At 45.5% G+C, this 18,703-nt stretch overlaps 1 protein-coding gene across 3 annotated transcripts in view; it reads right to left on the reverse strand.

Annotated features, from left to right (window-relative positions):
• C7H21orf58 (chromosome 7 C21orf58 homolog) overlaps nt 1-18,703 on the reverse strand; it is an 872,003-nt gene that overhangs the window by 240,905 nt on the left and 612,395 nt on the right. For all 3 annotated transcript variants that reach the window (XM_030210678.1, XM_030210677.1, XM_030210676.1), the window contains exon 7: nt 613-851. In XM_030210678.1, coding sequence (XP_030066538.1) covers nt 613-851 — 239 coding nt within the window. The remainder of the gene's footprint in view (nt 1-612; nt 852-18,703) is intronic.

The following is an 18,703-nucleotide window of genomic DNA, read 5'->3' on the forward strand; positions in this document are numbered from 1 at the left end:
GGCATGGCTTGGGCAGTGTGGGCGTGGCTTGGGTGACTCCTTAATTCTGATTGGCTGACAACCCAGAAGCGGCACCTGTCAAAATCAATTAGTTTGACAAATGGTATGTAAGTTATACTAATGTTGTTCTGAACATTTTTCATTTAGATACTTGTGATAACATCTTTCAAGACTTTTGACCTACCCTTATGTAATTTCACTAGGTAGCACAGCAAACCCAGGATCCAGAGAGAGCATGGCTAATGTTCAAAGCTCTTCAAACTTTACCATGAAGCTCAATAGGATACATTTTCAGCAGCATTTAACCACTTAACTATGGAGTTGGGTGGATAGAGCCTAATGAGCAGAGTTTCCATATACAGCATCTAATTCTAAAACCTAAGGGTGTAGTTATTTTATCACTAACACCATAGGCCAAGTTAGTGGTACAATAACATGATGATAATTAGGCCTTCAGAGCTGGGTCACTAAAGTTAGCTAATTATAGTAATATTAGGTGGTTAGATTTAGCTGCTGAAAAATTGGGTAGACCTAAAGATTCCTTTTGTACAACAATAGCAAGGGATACTGCAGCTTGCACTGGTAGAGCTAGGAAGCAATTTGTGTACTCACGTATGTTGTGCAGGCAGCATGGTGGTAGGCCCAGTGATGTGATGTATTGTGTGGGGGAGTCCTTGTCCCATAATGTTTGAAGGCATTGCTGGGGGCCACATGGAGTAACCAGTGAGTGAAGGCAAAGGGCCAGAAGCTTGTGGCACACCACTTGGAGGCATGTAATGATGATGGTGATGCACTGATGATGGTTTGTTTTTCTCTGTCTTCAGCACAACTGGAGCTGCAAACTGAGAATCCTTCAGTAAAAAAAAAAAAAGAGAGAGAACTATTACAGAGAAATCAAGAACAAAAAATAAAGTAGGAGGATTTGAATTTGGGACATGATAGTGTTGCACATCTATGCACATCATGTAAAGCAATGATTCATAACTTTGTTCTACAGGCACAATTAGCCAATCTGGTTTTCAGGATATCCATAATGCATATGTAAAAGAGAGATCTGCACATATTAGATTAGATTTCAATGTATGTACATCTATCTCATGTATAGTCATTATGGATATCCTGAAAATTAAACTGGTTACTTGTGCTTCTAGGACAGGTTTCTATGGTTTGCAGTTTATTAAAATTTGCTGTATCACCAGCCTTAAGCAGGTCATAGTAGTTCACAATACACTAGAAAATAAGCATTAGGACAGACCTACAACATTCACTCAGTTCAATCACAGATAAACATCCATCTACAGGTAAACTTCAGTAATCCTCCCTAATCCTCCGGATTTTTTATGCCAAAATCTTCAGTCAAAAATGTCTTTAGTAAGGTCTTACATTTATTTAAAGACCCTTCAACATGAATAGCTTGTTCCAGAGTGTAGGTATCAATCAAAGAAAATGTTCTTTCATGGTTAGACTCCCAACAAAAACATGAAGGGGTGAGTATCACCAACCTAAAATCAGAAAAAGACCTAGCATTCTTCCAGATACATAGGGTAGAACCATTGATACATGATAAGATGGGACTTGCTTATAATATGCTCTGAAAGACAATGAAAATAAACAAACAGCAGTGTCACATGATTGTGTCTTCATGTCTCACCTAGGAATCATATAGAAGCATTCTGTAGCATTTGTAGTTGTTTTAAACTAGAAGATAAAATCTTCTAGATGGTAAACCTGGGGTGGTGAGGAAGGAGGGAGGGAGGGAGAGATGCTGAATGGGAAGGTAGTATGGAAGATAGAGAGAGAAATTGGACCAGGGATTGATAGAGGGAAGACAGAGGGAGAAATGTTGGGTCCAGGAAGGAGAGATGCTGAATAATGGGATGGAGGGAGGAAAGAGAATCTGCATCAGGGGAGGGGGAAGAAGAAAAGAAGAACAGAAAAGAGAGGGAGTAATGTTGTACCATGGGGGTGGGGAGAGTGAGGAGAGATGGACCCATGTGGGGGGGGAGTAGGACTAGGAGAGAAGAGAGGTGGGACAGGAACATGCTAGGGTTAGAGGGAAAGGGACAGGGAGATGTCAGGCAATGAGAGTGGGGTGGGCTATGAGAGAGGGAGAGGGGATTCTGGAAATTATAGAACCATGTGGAAGAGGTCAAAAGGGGTGTGGCAAGAAGATGAGAGAGAGAACAGTGAGTACAGAGGTAAAAATGTGGTAATGGGAAGTAGATAGAGGGAAATAGGAGGCTGGGAAAGGAGTGAGATGGGAAATGGGAGAGCTAGGGACTGAGAGGCAGTGGCGTAGGAAGGGGGGGCGGTGGGGCTGTCCACCCCAGGTGCACGCTGCTGGGGGGCGTGTTGTCTTCGTTGGTTCCTTGCTCCCTTTGCCCCTGAACAGGTTACTTCCTGTTCAGGGGCAGAGACAGCAAGGAACCAATGGAGCCGACGCAGCTCCCAGCGACGTGGACTCGGGGGCGGATTGGCCCTCCCGCCCGCCCCTCGCTTCTAAAGTAAGTAAGAATGCGCTCCGGGGGGGGGAGGGTGCGAGCCGGAGGGGGGGGTGCGCACTGAGGGGGGGGCGCCGTGCTGCACCCGGGGGGGGGGTGCGCAGCAGCAACCCGTCCCGGGTGTCAGCCGCCCTCGCTACGACACTGCTGAGAGGAGATGGAAAATTCATAGGTAGCTAAAAATTAAAAAGAAGAAGGGTGAGAAAAAGGATGAAACTTGAGTGGACAGAGGCAGAAAAGCAAAAAGAGAGGAAAGAGCTGAAAGGGAAAAATCAATATGTTAGAGATAGGTGTAGTGTAGTGAGGAAATGGAACAAGAAAGAAGAAAGGAGAAAAGAGAAATGGACAGCAGACACTGGAAAGAGAATTAGTAGAAGACAGACAAGAATGCAGAAAAACAAAACTGGGACCAAGATGACAGAAAAACAAAAATGTCCACAAAACAAAGGTAGAAAAATCATTTTATTTTGAATTGTATTAACTGGAATATGTTACATTTGGGATATGTGCATCATCACATATGTTTTTGTATTGTATTCAGTGGCATAGCCAGACTGCTGATGGGTGGGGGGCATGAGCTCAAAATGGGTGGGCACCAAATTTTCTTCCTGCCCAAGTGCAAAATATAAATAACTGAGCTGGCAGAGATTCCAAGCCCCACCAACTGAAGCCCTCCTCCTCCAGGCCAGCAGTCAGAAATCTCCAAGCTCTGCAGCTAGTAGCAGTATCCCTGACCTGCCACAGCTGTACCTCCCCCGCCAACGTGGATGTTTGGTTTTCATGCATGTGTGAACGCTGAACAGGCATGGGGTGGGGGTGGGGTGGCACCAGATCTGAAATACAGCTGCCAGCTGCACAGCTGAGAGAGTTCTGGTCACTGGGCCTGAGGAACAGGAGAAGGTGGTAATCTGTTGCTGAGGCTTAGAGATCCCCATCAGCCACAGCAAGAGATGCGTTAATTTTGGGAGGCCTAAGCCCAAAGTGGGAAGCCCAGTCCCTCTCCCTTCATGGTTAAACTTCTGATTGTGTTCAGTACAAAATGAAGTGCATTTCTGTTTTTATTTCTCCAGTATTGCAGTACTTGCTGAGTTTAACTTCTTGGGGTTCCCAGTTCAATTTTGATGATCATATTTCTATTTATAATCCCTTGTTCTATATTTGGTGAAGGACTATCTGTGTTTTGTGTATGTGAAGAAGTCATTTAAAGTTGTTTTATGTGTGGTAGTAATGGCGGATGGGAAGATCAGGGGAGGGGCAAAGAGGAAAGAGGTTTGGGGGGGCCCCAGCATGTCTAACACTGGCCCTGCCCCTGAGGTAACTTAGTGAAGCTAAATCCAGTACAGATAATCAGATAACTTATTTAATTATAGAAACATGACAGCAAATTTGCAGTAAGATATGCCACTGAATATCATGCCGTTTCCCTAAGCCCCCTTTGTAGAGGTGCCTAGGCAGATGCCTAGACAGAGCCCAAATGGTGGGAGAAGGGGCACATAAGTTATTTATTTGGTGGGACTAAGGGCGGGGCCAAACGTAAGGCTGAAGTGCTGGGGAAGACAGGCATCAGACTATCCATCCACATAAGAATTCCAGACCACACCATTGTAAGCTCTTTGAGCAGGGACTGTCTCTCTTTGTTAAATTGTACAGCGCTGCGTAACCCTAGTAGCGCTCTAGAAATGTTAAGTAGTAGTAGTAGTAAGTAACTTAAAACTGGAACTTTACTATATTCTCAACTGATGACGCACAGGAACAGCGAAAAGTCATATAAAACATCAACTTATATTCACTTGGATATCCATTCCTCCTGCTCACAATTCTTACATAACAAGGCTAGACAGGGCAGGTTGATGGTATTCAATAAGTTGGCAATTACAGTTCAGTGAGATGTTATACTTATGCAAGTTGCTGGTCATACAGTTTAAATAAAATACTTAGCTGCTGTAGCCTGTTACAGTTAAGGACTTTCCTTTCTTTTCCTCCACTCTGCCATGGATGTAAGATCCCATAGAAGTGGTGTATGGACTGCCTGGGTAGTAGGGCTAAGTGTCCTGAGATTCTCCTTACTCCTTCCCCTTGAGACTAAAACGGGGTGAGACAGGTCCCCACATTTCCTCACTATAGCAAGCCAGCAAACTCTTTGGATCATCCGTCACTTGCCCCAGTCTCTGACTCCTTGCTCTTTACAAATGTCACAAATGTCTAACTAGTTGGCCGATTCTCTCTCTCTCTCTCTCTCTCAGAAGCCAGCTGCAGACATAGACAGAAATGAGGCTCTCCCTTGTCAGTGGCGGGAGAGGTTCTAAAGACAAATTTTGACAACAAACAGGAAGATGCAGTAAAAAATCGTTAGAGCCCTTCCCTTACCGATTCCCTTAACGAATCGGTAAGGGAAGGGCATGCATCAAGGAATAGGAATGCAAATGAGCTGCTCGTTGTAGCTCACTTGCATTCTCTATTCCATCAGTAAACAGTCGCCCGTGGAGCATGCGCAGAGCAGCCAAGCATTATGCTGGCTGCTCTGCGCATGTGAAGAACGTCCTTTATGGACGTGCTTCACTTTAAAAAACAAAACTTTAAAAACCTGTACCTCAGACTGTAAAGCTTTACAGCCACAGCAAGAGAGGGCTCAGCAGTTCCCCTTTCACAAGCTCCCTCCCTCCACGTGTGATCGGGATCCAAGAAGAAGGCACAACTCCCTCCTTCAGGTCTATCTCAGCCAATCACAGCACGTTTAGCTCAGCTAAACGCGTTGTGATTGGCTCAGGGACTTCCAGGTCTCAGCTGAGTGAAGCACTGCCAAAAACGACATTTTTATTATTGCGGGGGGGGGGGGGGGGGGGGGGAGGGGGGGGGGGAGAATGACGGCCAAAATGGACGCCCATCCAAAAAAACCCGTTATTTTGGCCGTCATTCCCACCTGCAATAATAAAACCGTCTTTTTTGGCAGTGTTTCACTCAGCTGACAGACCTGGAAGTCTCTGAGCCAATCACAGCGCGTTTAAGCTTGGCTGAACGCGTTGTGCTTGGCTCAGAGACTTCCTGGTCTCAGCTGAGTGAAGCACTGCCAAAAAAGACGTTTTTTATTATTGCGGGGGGGGGGGGGGGGGGGGGGGGGGGGGGGGGGGGGGGAATGACAGCCAAAATGGACGCCCATCCAAAAAAAACGTCCATTTTGGCCTTCATTCCTCCCTGCATCTCATTACAATAGGGTTTCTATACAATTTGCTCATCTGCATTCCATTTTCATTAGCTGCTACCGTCATCGGAAAGAAGTCTTTAGTGCATGCCAGGGTTTACTACTTGCTCGTTAATGGCTCGTTAAGTTTAGTGCATCTGGCCCAAAGTCAGAGTTTAAATCTTCTTCGGGGGAGTGTACTATTGCTACTAGCAAAACCCTTTCAGAAGGTCCAACTCTTCCCTGCTTCTAGGTTCCCTTCCAGAAACTGTTCTCATCCTCTGGCATAATCTGGTGCCAGAAAGTCTGAGCACCCATGCACCAGAACGGGTTCAGGAAGCACACAGAAATAACATTAGGTCAAAAGTACAGACTAGGCCTGGAGATGGATAAAAAAAAGAAACACAAAGCCACCAACAACTCACTCTTATTGGCTGACAGAAAAGAAAGCTGTAAACCACCAGCTGTACACAGTGATTTATTATTAGGAACAGCAAGAGGAAAAAATATATACAGCCATATCTGTATATTTTTCCTCACTGTTATACCTTCACCCTGAGGGGCATTTTATTTATTTGTTGCATTTGTATCCCACATTTTCCCACCTTTTTGCAGGCTCAATGTGGCTTACATTATGCCGCAATGGCGATCACCATTTCCAGAATGAGCAATACAAAGTAGTATTATATTTAAAGTTCATAAATGTTGAAATAAATTATAAAGTAAGTTAGGTAAACAGTTCATTTCAGGCATGAGAGATAAGGGGGTAATGCATTAACGTTTATTAGTGACAATTTTTCAAAACAAACGTCTAAATCAGGATTTGGATGTTTTACAAAGACGTCCAAATTCCGGACAGGAAAAAAGGTCATTTTCGAAAAGGATGGATGTCTATCTTTTGTGTTTGAAAATACTATGGACGTCCTGTGATTTGGGCATTTTGGGATATGGACAGCCTTTTTTTTGGTCCATTTTCAAACAAAAGACGTCCAAATGCAAGACATCTAAAACAGAGGAGGAGTGGCTTAATGGTTAGTGCAGCAGGCTGTGATCCTGGTAACATGGGTTCAATTCCCACTGCTGCTCCTTGTGACTTTGGGTAAGTCAAATGCACAAGGGGCATTTTTGGATATGACATCTAAGTCTGAAGAACAGGAGAGGTCATTTTCTACAAAAAAAAGTCTATCTTTTCCTTTTGAAAATGCTGTTTGGAAAAATGTTTTGTGATTTGGATGTTTTATTTTTTGGTCCATTTTCAAACAAATACATCCAAATTCAAAACGTACAAAATACAGAAGAAAATCCACAATAAAGTGAAACCATTCACATGTTCTAAGTGTGGTAAAAGCATTGGTTGTAATGCAAATCTCAAAGTGCATCAGAAAGTCCACATGGGAGAGAAACCATTTGCATGTATAGAGTCTGGTAAAAGCGTTGGTCAGAAGGTAAACCTCACAATGCACCAGAGAATACAAACACGAGTGAAACCATTTACATGTCCTGAGTGTGGTAAAAGCTTTGGTTGGAAAGAAGCCTCACATGGCATCAGAGAATCCACACAGGGATGAAACCATTTACATGCACTGAGGAGGTAAAAGCTTCAATTGCATTGGGACAGGTAATGTACAGTCTTGTAATGAAGTATGGAAAAATAGCACTCTGGTATTTAGATATATGTAATGAGACCTTCTTTTCATCTATAGATTTGAATTCAAAGCCTAAATCTTCTGATAAACAATAGACACAAGGCTCAGATGTTATAAAAAAAAAAATAGAAAGCTTGGCATCAGGTAGAATAGTGAAAAAGTGACATCCCAGGAAAGCAATAGGTATCCTTGGGGGCACTGCAGTGGACTTCATAAAATGCTCCCAGGTACACATCTATTGCTCCCTTACCTTGTTTGCTGAGCCCCCCAAAACCCACTACCCCCCAACTGTACACCACTACCATAGCCCTTACAGGTGAAGGGAACAGTGGGTTTCTGGTGCTTTTTTGGAGGGCTCACAGTTTCCTCCACAAGTGTAGCAAGTAGGGGGAGGTAGAAGCCTATGCTCACCTGTCTGCAGTGCACTGCACCACTACTAGACTACTCCGGGGACCTGCATGATATTCTAACTGACCTGAGTATAACATCTGAGGCTGGCAAGTAATATTTTTAATCACATTTTTGGGGGGTCACATGAGGGCATGAGCTGAACGGCAGCATTTTGCTGAAGCTCCGAGCTCCCTGCCCAAATTTGATTTAATTAGAGCTTGCCCGATATCCGCTTTTAACAGATACCTTGCTTATTGTATGGACAAGTACCTAAAGAAATCTCCGGGGAACATGGCACAAAGAACATTGAAAAAAGAGAAAATAAAGTCATGCGATCAGGAAACCAAGATGGCGGAGGAGGTCGTCCCGTAACCCGGAGGATTCTCGGAGATGCAGCTCAAGCAGATTACCGCTGCAGTTGCAAAAGCCTGGGACCCGAAGTGGGCAGAGATAGAGCAAAAACTCGAAGGGCTGACCACCCAGTTGGACGGAGTAAGGACGAGAGTGATCGATTTGGAGACGAGAGTGTCGGCTGTAGAGGACGAAGGATGCAGGTATGGTCTGGATATAGCTAACCTAAACAGGCAAGTTAGCGACTTTCAAGAAAAACTCGATGACTTTGAAAACCGTACAAGACGGAATAATATCCGGATAGTGGGCCTACCAGAGAAAATTCCAGAACGAAATCTAACTTGTTGGTTGGAAACCTGGCTAGCTAAAGAGCTGGCACTCTCGGACGCGATAGGCCCACTCACCATAGAACATGCGCATTGAGTTGGACGCAAAGCAGAGGACCAGGGTAGAGCACGAGTGGTGATCGCCAGAATTTTTAATTACAGACACAAAGTTGAAATTCTGCAAGGCTTCAAACTTCGCCGAGACACCCTGAATTATGAAGGGAGTAAAGTATTAATATTTCAGGACTTCTCAGCCTCCGTGCAAATGCGGAGGCGTCAGTACCACCCGTTGTGCTCTATGCTTGTGAACAAAGGAATAAGATTTGCCCTTCAGTTTCCAGCTAACCTACGGATACAGATTCAGGGACAATGGAAGCAATTTACAACCGTACCCGAAGTGAAGGCGGAAATGGTTGCAGCAGGCCTAATGGAAGAAAGAGGAGAACGGTAATCAATTGACGGGGCACATGAAACGCATAATCAGTGGTCCTTAGACACCAAAAGGGCAGGCATGGGTTGAAGTGATGGCGGGGAGCTCACGTGCTTGAGCGGTCTTTATTCTCCAGAAACAGGTAAAACTGGAGACGGAGAAGGGGTTCTTAAAGGGTAGGGGGGAGGACAGAGGGAGGGAAGGGAAGAAGCCTGAGCTTAAGTTGGATTTTGAGGGTCAAGCTTGGAGGGTTCAGGGGGGGGCAGAAGGAAAGGGATAGGAAGGGACTTGACTAAAGGGATGTGTCTGCAACAGCAACAAAAAGGTGGTTGGGATCGGGAAGAGGAGAGGGGGTTGAATGCAAGTGGCATGCGTGAGAAAGAGAGACCCCACAAATTTAAATGGCGGTGAGAATTATGACATGGAATGTTGGGGGGGGGGGTAAGCTCCCCGATCAAAAGGGCAAAGATCCTGACAGCTATGAAAAGGAAATCGGTGGATATAGCATGTCTACAGGAGACACACCTTTCAGACGCAGAGCACAAGAAAATGAAACGAATGTGGGTGGGAAAAGTCTTTTCAGTAGCGGCTAAAGGGAAGAGAGGAGGGATAGCAATTCTCTTCAGGAAAGGACTAGCATATAAAGCCACAGTAGTGGCAAAGGGAGAGGAGGGGAGATATTTGATCCTGGATGTGTGGTTACCAGGCCTTGAAATTAGATTAGTGGTATTGTATGGCCCGAAACGACATGACCCTGAGTTCCTTAAAACGCTAGGGGGGAAGTGTCTAGATGGTAATACTAAACAGTTAGTAGTAGTGGGTGATTTTAACTTAGTTTATAACCCAGAACTAGATAGCTCCCATGGTGCATCACCACACTACTCAGGCCAGCGGGCAAGGAGCTTAGCGCTCTTTTCAAGTTCTCTTAACCTACTAGATGCCTGGAGAACACTTCACCCACTGGAACATGAATATACACACAGGTCGAGAACACACAACACACAACACACAAGCCAGATTACATTATATACTGGTGGACCGCTCTGTGTTTCCAAAGTTGTTAGCTGCCGAAATAGGACTAGAAGAGATCTCGGATCATTCAGCAGTGTGGATAGATGTAGAACTTAAGGGAGCAGGAGAAAGGGAGAGGGGGTGGAAATTCCCTGCATACTTACATGCAGACATAAAATTCCAAAAGTATCTAAAGGCTCGGTGGGAGGACTATGCAAAGAATAATCAAGTGCACGCCTAATCGCAACCGGTGTTGTTCTGGTCGGCGTCTAAGGCGGTACTTAGAGGGGATATTATCACCTACAGCAGCAAACGTAACAAATGTAGGGCAACTGGAATACTATTATTGGAATCAAAACTGAAAAAGGCCCAGAGAGCGTATGCGCAGCGGCCCACGAGAGCGAACCTAGATAGTTTGAGAGCAGTGCAGATATCGTTAAACACACTGCTGCATGAAATAGAAATGAGATCAGCTCATCATCAGGTGGGAACAAGACAGGGCGCACGCTGGCCAGGGTAATTAAGAACTGGGGAGGGCCTAGGACAGTGGCCATTATTAGAGATAAAAATAATAAACTGACCTCAGATCAAAAAGAAATAGGCCAAGCATTTTCCGAATTTTATGCTGCCTTATACAAGAGTGAGGAGGCACCGGAAGGGGACATTCTTGAAGCTTATCATCACGAGGCAAACCTACCCAAGATACAACAGAGCCAACTAGAGGGCCTAAATGCACAGTTCACTATGGAAGAACTACAGAAAGCAGTTAAGTCACTAAAACTAAGGTCAGCCCCAGGCCTAGATGGGATATCAGGGGAATATTATAAATTGTTACCTCCCATGGCGTTGGCACATTTGCTGAGTTACATAGAAGAGGTGATAGTGGAAGGTAGCCTCCCGCCCCATGCGAACTCAGCGTACATAACACTAATACCGAAAGTGGGTAAGCCGCCAGAAAGACCGTATAGGCCAATCTCACTGTTGAACGTAGAAGTAAAGTTAATAGCAAAAGTGCTGGCAGAGCGTCTGGCGGGATGTCTACCAAATCTCATAGGGCCGGAACAAGTTGGGTTTATAAGGAAGTGGAGAGCGGTTCACAATGTGAGGAAACTACTGATGGCAATTGCGATGTGTAAGGTGCAGGAGAGGCCAGCTTGGGTAGTTAGCTTGGACGCCGAAAAAGCTTTCGACCAAGTAAATTGGGAATATCTATTTAGGGTCAAGTCGGAGATGGGTATATCGGGATGGTTTATGAGGGCAGTGGAAGTCTTATATAAAAACCTGAGGGCTAGTGTGATTGTTAACGGGCGGAGAGCAAATTCAAGATACACAAGGGCACTAGACAGGGTTGTCCACTCTCCCCGCTACTGTTTGCGTTGTCAATGGAACCCCTGATTAGAACATTGATGTCCAAAAGGGAGGTGAAGGGAGTAGAAGTGGGGGGACAAAACTTGAAGGTGTTCGCATATGCAGATGACCTCTTATTGATTCTAACAGACCAGAGCAGCTCGCTGGCTCTGTACGGACAAGTCTCGGGGTTTAAATTAAACTGCTCAAAATCCTACATTCTCCCAGTTAACCTGGAAGGGGAGGGTGGATGGTGGGGCCCTCAACAACTACAGTGGACAGTAGAGCCAATAAAATAGTTGGGAATAAAAATACCTACAAACTTAGATTTGTTGTATAAAAGTGAACGTGGAATGGTTACTTAAAGAGACAGAGGATAGGCTAAGCACGTGGGGGTCCCTGCCAGTTACTCTCCTAGGGCGGATTGCGCTATATAATATGTGCCTCATACCCAAATGGCTCTATGTATTTCAAACCTTGCCCCTGTACCTGAAGAGATCAGATGAGAAGAAGCTGACCAAAATGATCCAAAGGTTTCTCTGGAAAGGGAAAAAGGCTCGTTTACCGATGGCTATGCTGACCACACCGGTAGAGTATGGCGGGTTTGGACTGCTGAGTATACGACATATGACAGTGGCCTGTGGAATGCGTCATATTAATGACTGGTTTCGAGGCACGCAAGAATTTTCGAACACCGAGCTGGAGCTTAAGTCCGAACCGGGAGTACACTTTACCAACTATGTACACGGGAGAGGAGATCTCATCCCAGAAATACTAAAATACTCAGGGATTATGTCTTCAGCCAAAGCAGTATGGGGCTGGGTGTGCCGCCTGCATAAATTCTCTGTGAAAGTTACGACTCTTTTGTCAATTTGTGAGAATGTGAACTTTCCACCTGGGAAGCTTTATCCGGTATTTCAAAAATGGAAGCAGAGAGGAGTGGTGTAGCTGCTTCACGTGTTAAACGTGGAGGGCCGGATAAAAACCTTCACAGAGCTACACCAAGAGTATGGGATACCAAGGACGGATACGTTTCACTACATGCAACTCAAACATTATGTGGACTCATTGGAGTGGGAATCCTTAGCGGAGGATGTGCAAGAAGAATTAGAGGATGCCTTCGCCCTGGCAGCCCAACAGGAGGTACCGCTTACATTTCATCACAGGCACATGAAAGACGCCGCGTCGGAGTTGGACTTTGCTAAGTTGGCTAGTCAGCGGAATGTGGAACTAGCCGCGGATATACCAGTGTCACAAATAAAGGCGCATATTCTGCCCTTAAGATGTAAGACAAAGGCGGCGAGCAATTGGGAGATGCAATATAAATTTGCAGCACGCCTATACATAGCCCCTAGGCGAGCCTTCTATATGGGGGTGTCCCTTTGGGGGTCTTGCCCAAAATGTGATGTGGCAGGAGAAACGTTAGGCCACATGTTCTGGACATGTGCAATGGTGAAGAAGTTCTGGAGATCTTTAACAACAGAAGTTTCGAAGATATGGGGCTCGACCTGGAATCCGGAGGTGGGATTATTGTTTGGACATCCCAACTTATGTAAACCTTGTCCAAAAGGATTTACAGAATTTGTGACTAAAGCAGTTATAATCGCCAAGCAGGTCATATTATCTGAATGGATATTGGCCTCATCACCCACAAAGCAGCAGTGGAGAGGCAGAATGCTGTGGCTAATTCGGGTGGAAAGGATGGGAGTTCCAAACCTAGACACGATGAAGGGGAAGCAGTTTCAGCAATGCTGGGCCACCTTCTGGATGACGCTTACCCCAGCAGCCAGGAGCCACCTGTTGAACTTGTAATTTTTTTTAAATCATCTTTATTGGAGTGCTCAACAGTACAAGATATTAATAATAACAGGAATAAAAGCAAACAGGCCCCCACAACTACTATAACACTAAGGATACAAATGACACAAAAGGTATAACGATCTTATTTCCATCATTGCGAGCTCTCCAGTAACAGTTTTTTCTACTTCTCTCCCCCCTCCCCCAACCTCCCACTCCAACATTCCCCACCCCCTAGCAGACCCCCCGAGGTATAATAACCATCTTCTTTTTTTGTTTTATTTATTTATCCATTTACATATATCATCAAACAAGAATAAAATACTTGTCAAGAAAATAACTATACTGTTCACCAAAAACACAGAAAATTAATTATTTTAAAGTAATTCCATACAGCAAGTTAACCAAAGTCCACATTGATGAGATTCAAAATTTATGATATGGACCATAAAAAGAAAGGAAAAACCACACTATTTTGGATGCTCATTAAAGATACCCTTATTCGTTTTACCTAGAACTCTGATTACTCCCTTGCCCTTTTGCAGCCAGGAAGGCGGAAAGTTGTGAAGGGTCATAGAACACATATTTATTAGACTCATATTTTACTAGGCATTTGCAAGGGTACTTTAAGAAGAAAGTAGCACCTATCTGAATTACACCGGGTTTCATAAGTAAAAATCTCTGTCTACGCTTTTGAGTTTCCTTGGTAACATCCGGGAAGAGTTGAACCTTCAAACCAAGAAAGCTCTTATCCTTATTTTGAAAGAAAAGCCTCATCAACCAGTTTTTATCTGGTGATAAAGCTACAGTGGCAATTAAAGTAGAGGCATTTACTAATTCAGTATCTGAGGATTCTAATATCCTTGAGATATCTAGTACTGGATTTTCCTGAGATACTTGATTTTTTTGTGGTAAATAATATATTTGCGTGAATGGTGGAACCATTTCTTCTGAAACACCTAGTATTTCTATAATATACTTTCTGAGCATTTCTCTTGGGAAAACCCCAATTTTCTTAGGAAAATTCAAAAAACGAATATTATTATTTCTAGTTACATTTTCCAAAAATTCAGTTCGTCTTCTTAAGGTAATTAAGTCTCTCATCATAGTCTCTTGGTGTAAATGTACTGCTTTCAAGTCTTTCTCCATATCTATTTGTCGGTTTGCTATCGTCTCTACCCTGGTTTCAGTATCTTGAACCTTCTGGTCAAGATTAGCAACATCCTGAGAAATCTGTTTTATTTGTGGGCTTAGGGAAGCCTCTAGTGTAATTTCAGTTGGTTTCTGAGAAGGAAATTGTACCTCTGCTACTCCAGCGGATTGTTGTGTTCTATTTTCTCTTCCAACTTCCTTCTGAGCCTGGTTGTTAGGCGTTGTTTCTATCCCTCCCGAGGTGCCTTGTTCTCCAATTAGGACCACACTCTCCACGTGGTGTCTCCCCTCCTCGGTCTGTTGGACTGCTGCACACTTCGGTGGCGTCCCACTGGAAACCAGCGTCAACGTGCTCGCTCCTGAGGGCTGCAAGGGAGGCGCTCTAGCATCGGGGTTGAGCGATAGCTCCAACCCAGAGGTCCCCGTAGTGTTTCCATCTCCACCCAGTTGACCTAGCGGGTCTGCTCTCGATGTCATCGGTATCTCGGCTCTTTGAAGGTAAGCGGTCATTGTAGATTGCACTGGTAGGGGATTTTGCCGTGGCGGGGCAGCAGAGGAGAACAAGCGGCCCCTTCTCTTCGGCATTTTCTCAGAGAGCTTGGTGAGCGTCCGATCTAGTCGGCGGCCATTTTGAATCTCATAATAACCATCTTCAACAGTCCCTCCAACTCGTGCCAAATAAAACAAAGAGAAACAGAGAAAACAGAGAGAAGCAAGGGAGCGGCAAAAGATAAAGGAAAAGAAGAAGAAGAAGAAGGAGGAGGAGGAGACAGGGCACAACAGTACTTTAGCATAGCCCCCCCTATACACAATTAGGGTACCACCATCCCCAGGAGATACCTTAATAACAGCTCTCATGCATTAAGGAGTAAGCTACGCTCCCGATGCAGAAGTCGGTTCCAATAGGGTTCCCAGACATCTTGAAAGGATTGCCATTGTCGATCAGAGTCAGCAGATACCATTCTCCGTTCAAAGAGCACTAGGTCAACCATCATTGCTTTCCACATATTAAGTTGTGGTGCTTTCCGCATGCGCCAATGCACTAAAATTACCTTTTTCGCTATCATCCAGGCTTTTGCCAAGAGAATATGTTGTGCTCCCGATTCTATCTGCAAATGTGCCCCCTCAAGAAACAGGAAGTCCCCAGGGTGAGTCTGAATTGGCCTCCCAATGCAAAGGGATAGGAACCCGCCCACTCCCTTCCAAAATGCCCGTATCCGAACACACTCCCAGAACATGTGCCCCAAGGAAGCTCTATCTAAACCACATTTAGGGCATTTGCCTGAGTCCGCAAAGCCAGCCCTGAAAGCTCGCCATGGTGCTATGTACATTCTCATCAAGAATTTATATTCCTGCTCCCTATATGATTCGCTTATCGAAATATTCTCTATGTGATCCCAAAATGCTTGAAGTACCTCCTCTGACACACTGCTGTGCAGCTCCTCGGTCCACACTTCGGCTACTCCCTGCAACGATACCACCGACCGCTGTTCGGAAAGCATCTTGACATAGGGACTCAATCTAGGATGCCCCTGTGCCTCCAATTGTAAGCCTTCTGTAACTTGCTGGGCAAACGTTCCATCAAGCAGCCCCCCTGGTAGGGATAAGGTATAGTGCCTTGCTTGCCAGTACTTAAACAAATCTGAATGCTTGAGGCCCCATCTCTCACACAAACTCCGAAAAGAAATCATTTTACCATCTGTATCAAGCAAATCCCCCACTCTTTTAATACCCATCCCTCTACCTGCACTCTAAAACCCTCGGTTTCCCACCCCAGGCTGAAAATCCAAGTTCCCCACCAAGGGCAGAAAAGGTGTGACATTTCTAGCTCCCTGAAAGACCTTACATAGAGCTCTCCAAATAGATCTCATATATCTCCATACAACATGCTTCTCCAGTCAGACAGGAAGCCCTAGCATGCAGCATATATAGCGGTGATACCGGCCACATACAACCAACCTCTACAGCCATCGGCGTAAATCCCGACTCCCCCAGCATCCAGTCCCTGATATGTCGCAGACCACAACTCAGATTATATTGCCTTAGATCCATAAGACTCATACCCCCTTTAGACCTAGGAAGCATGAGAACCGACAAAGAAATCCTAGCCCTTTTCCCTCTCCACAAGAAAAGGCCCAGAGCTTTATAGAGTTTTTGCAGATCTGCCTCCCTTAGCCATATCGGGAGAATTTGTAACATGTAAAGCCATCGTGGCAGTATTATCATATTATACAGGAAGATCCTACCTGTCAGAGCCAACAGCAATCCTATCCACATGCGTAAACAATCTTCTGATTTCCGAAGTAACGGCCACATATTTAGTTCATACAACTGCATCGTATCCACCGAGATATAGGCCCCTAAGTACTTGAGAGATCCCTCCGCTGCTTTTAAAGGGAACTCAGCCCCCAAATCCACAAGCTTCAGATTAATAGGCAATGCTTCAGATTTAGATACGTTAAGTTTGAGCCCAGAAAGGCGCCCAAATGTCATGAAGAGTTGCAACACCCTGGACCACGCGCAACCGAGCTCCGTCACCAATAACATGACATCGTCCACAAAGGCCAGACATTTCAGTGCCTCACTACAGTGTGGGACTACCACTCCCGGTATGTTCTGTGCTCCTCTAAGCCTGATCAAAAGTGGTTCCAAAAATAAAATGTACAGCAAAGGCAAGAGCGGACACCCTTACCTCGTACCTCTCCATTAACCAATACCGCCGCCGATGGGTTCGCATACAGCGTCTGGACTGCCTGCAGGAAGAAGCCGTCAATACCATAATGTCTCAAAAGAGCAAACAGGAATGGCCAATCCACCCGGTCGAAGGCTTTTTCCCGAGTTGAAACTTATAGCCAAAGCCGGACTATGCAACTTCTTACACCGCTCTAGGCCCAGTAATAGCTTGCGAACATTGACCCTAGCATGCCGACCTTTAACAAATCCTACTTGATCATTGCCCACCAATCTAGGTATCACCAGAGCCAACCTCTCAGCCAGTATCCTAGCCAATAGATTAAGGTCTACATTGATAAGATAAATGGGTCTGTAAGAACCCGGCTGCAGCAGATCCTTCCCAGGTTTTGGCAGGACCGTTATCAGGGCTTGGTTCGACCCCCCTGGGAATGCCCCATTTGCTATAGCAGCATCAAAATATTCTCCCAAAAGGCCAAGGACCTGATTAGTTAAGATTTTAAGAAATTCGCCACTATAACCATCTGGCCCCGGTGATTTATGTAGCCGCAGACTCTTTATAGCCCTTTGCAATTCAGGTCCTGTTATTGGCTCATTTAAATGAAGCCGCTCTGCCTCTGAGAGTTTTGGCAAATTACATTCCTGCAAAAAGGCCTCCACCGCAGCCGGACTCCCACCCCCCTCCGCGCTGTAGAGCGTACAATGAAATTGGGCAAAGATCTGCTCCAGCTGTTTCTGCTCGGTCACTATTTGGCCCCCCTCATTGCGAAGCGCAGAAATTGTGGACGCACCCGTCCAGTTCTTGGTAAGACTAGCCAGGAGTTTACCTGGCTTATTTCCACATCAGAAAAGTCTAAAACGCTGATAAAATACATTTTTCTGTGCCTGCTCTTGGAGCAAATTGTTTAGCGCCCCTTGGACCCTTTCCAGGGTTCGTCGCCCTGCCTCAGTGGGTCTATTACCCAACTGCCTCTTTAAGAATCTGATCTTTTTCTCTAACTCAATCATCCTGCTAGCCTCTTGCCTGTCAGGTTCTCAGGTTCAGAGCCCGCGGGGCCGGGCTCTGGAGCAAACGTGAGCCCTTGGGCTGCTGTCGAGGAGCGACAGCAGCAGGCAAAACCCACCAACCAACACTGGGTAAGCACACCGGCAGGGACTGCAGGCACTGCCCAGCAAACCGGAACACATGGACTGGAGTCCCCCGGACTGGAACACACACCGGACCGGAACACACTGGACTGGAGCGCACCAGTCTGGAACACACACCAGACCGGAACACACTGGACGGGAGCACACTGGACTGGTCCACATAGCTTCACCTGCACTTAGCTACTAAGCCCCCCCAGGAGTTGAGCTCCTGGATTCGAGTAGCCGGCAGGACTTACTGGATACCGGATGACACAGGGACCAGGACTGGAAACAGAAGTACTCCTAAACCTAAACTGATCTACGTGCTCCCAAGCCCTAAACCAGCAGGAGTGTTCCTAACAGTAAACTGACAAAAGGACTTCCTAAGCCCTATACTAAACAGGGGTTCCTAAGCCCTGCTCAAGAAAGGGACTTCCTAAGCCCTAAACTAACAGAGCAGGGAACTAAACACAAAGCTAACACAGGTGCTACTAAGCACTGCTCTAGCAAACTAGATACAAAACTAACAAGGTGCTTCCTAAGCACTACTCTGGCAAGCAACCAGAAGAGCTCCTAGCACTAAAAGGGAAGACAGGGGAGCCACAAGGAAAAGCAGGGAAGCTAACACATAAGCCAAAAGTGATTCTATATCACCAAACACCAACAGCAAAGACTGCAATGCTCCCAATAGCACAAACACCAGAAGTACTTCTAACAGCAAACTCTGCAGTGTTCCTACCAAACCCTGAAGTACT

This window comes from Microcaecilia unicolor, chromosome 7, assembly GCF_901765095.1.
Source record: "Microcaecilia unicolor chromosome 7, aMicUni1.1, whole genome shotgun sequence".
In the NCBI taxonomy this organism is placed as follows: Eukaryota; Metazoa; Chordata; class Amphibia; order Gymnophiona; family Siphonopidae; genus Microcaecilia; species Microcaecilia unicolor.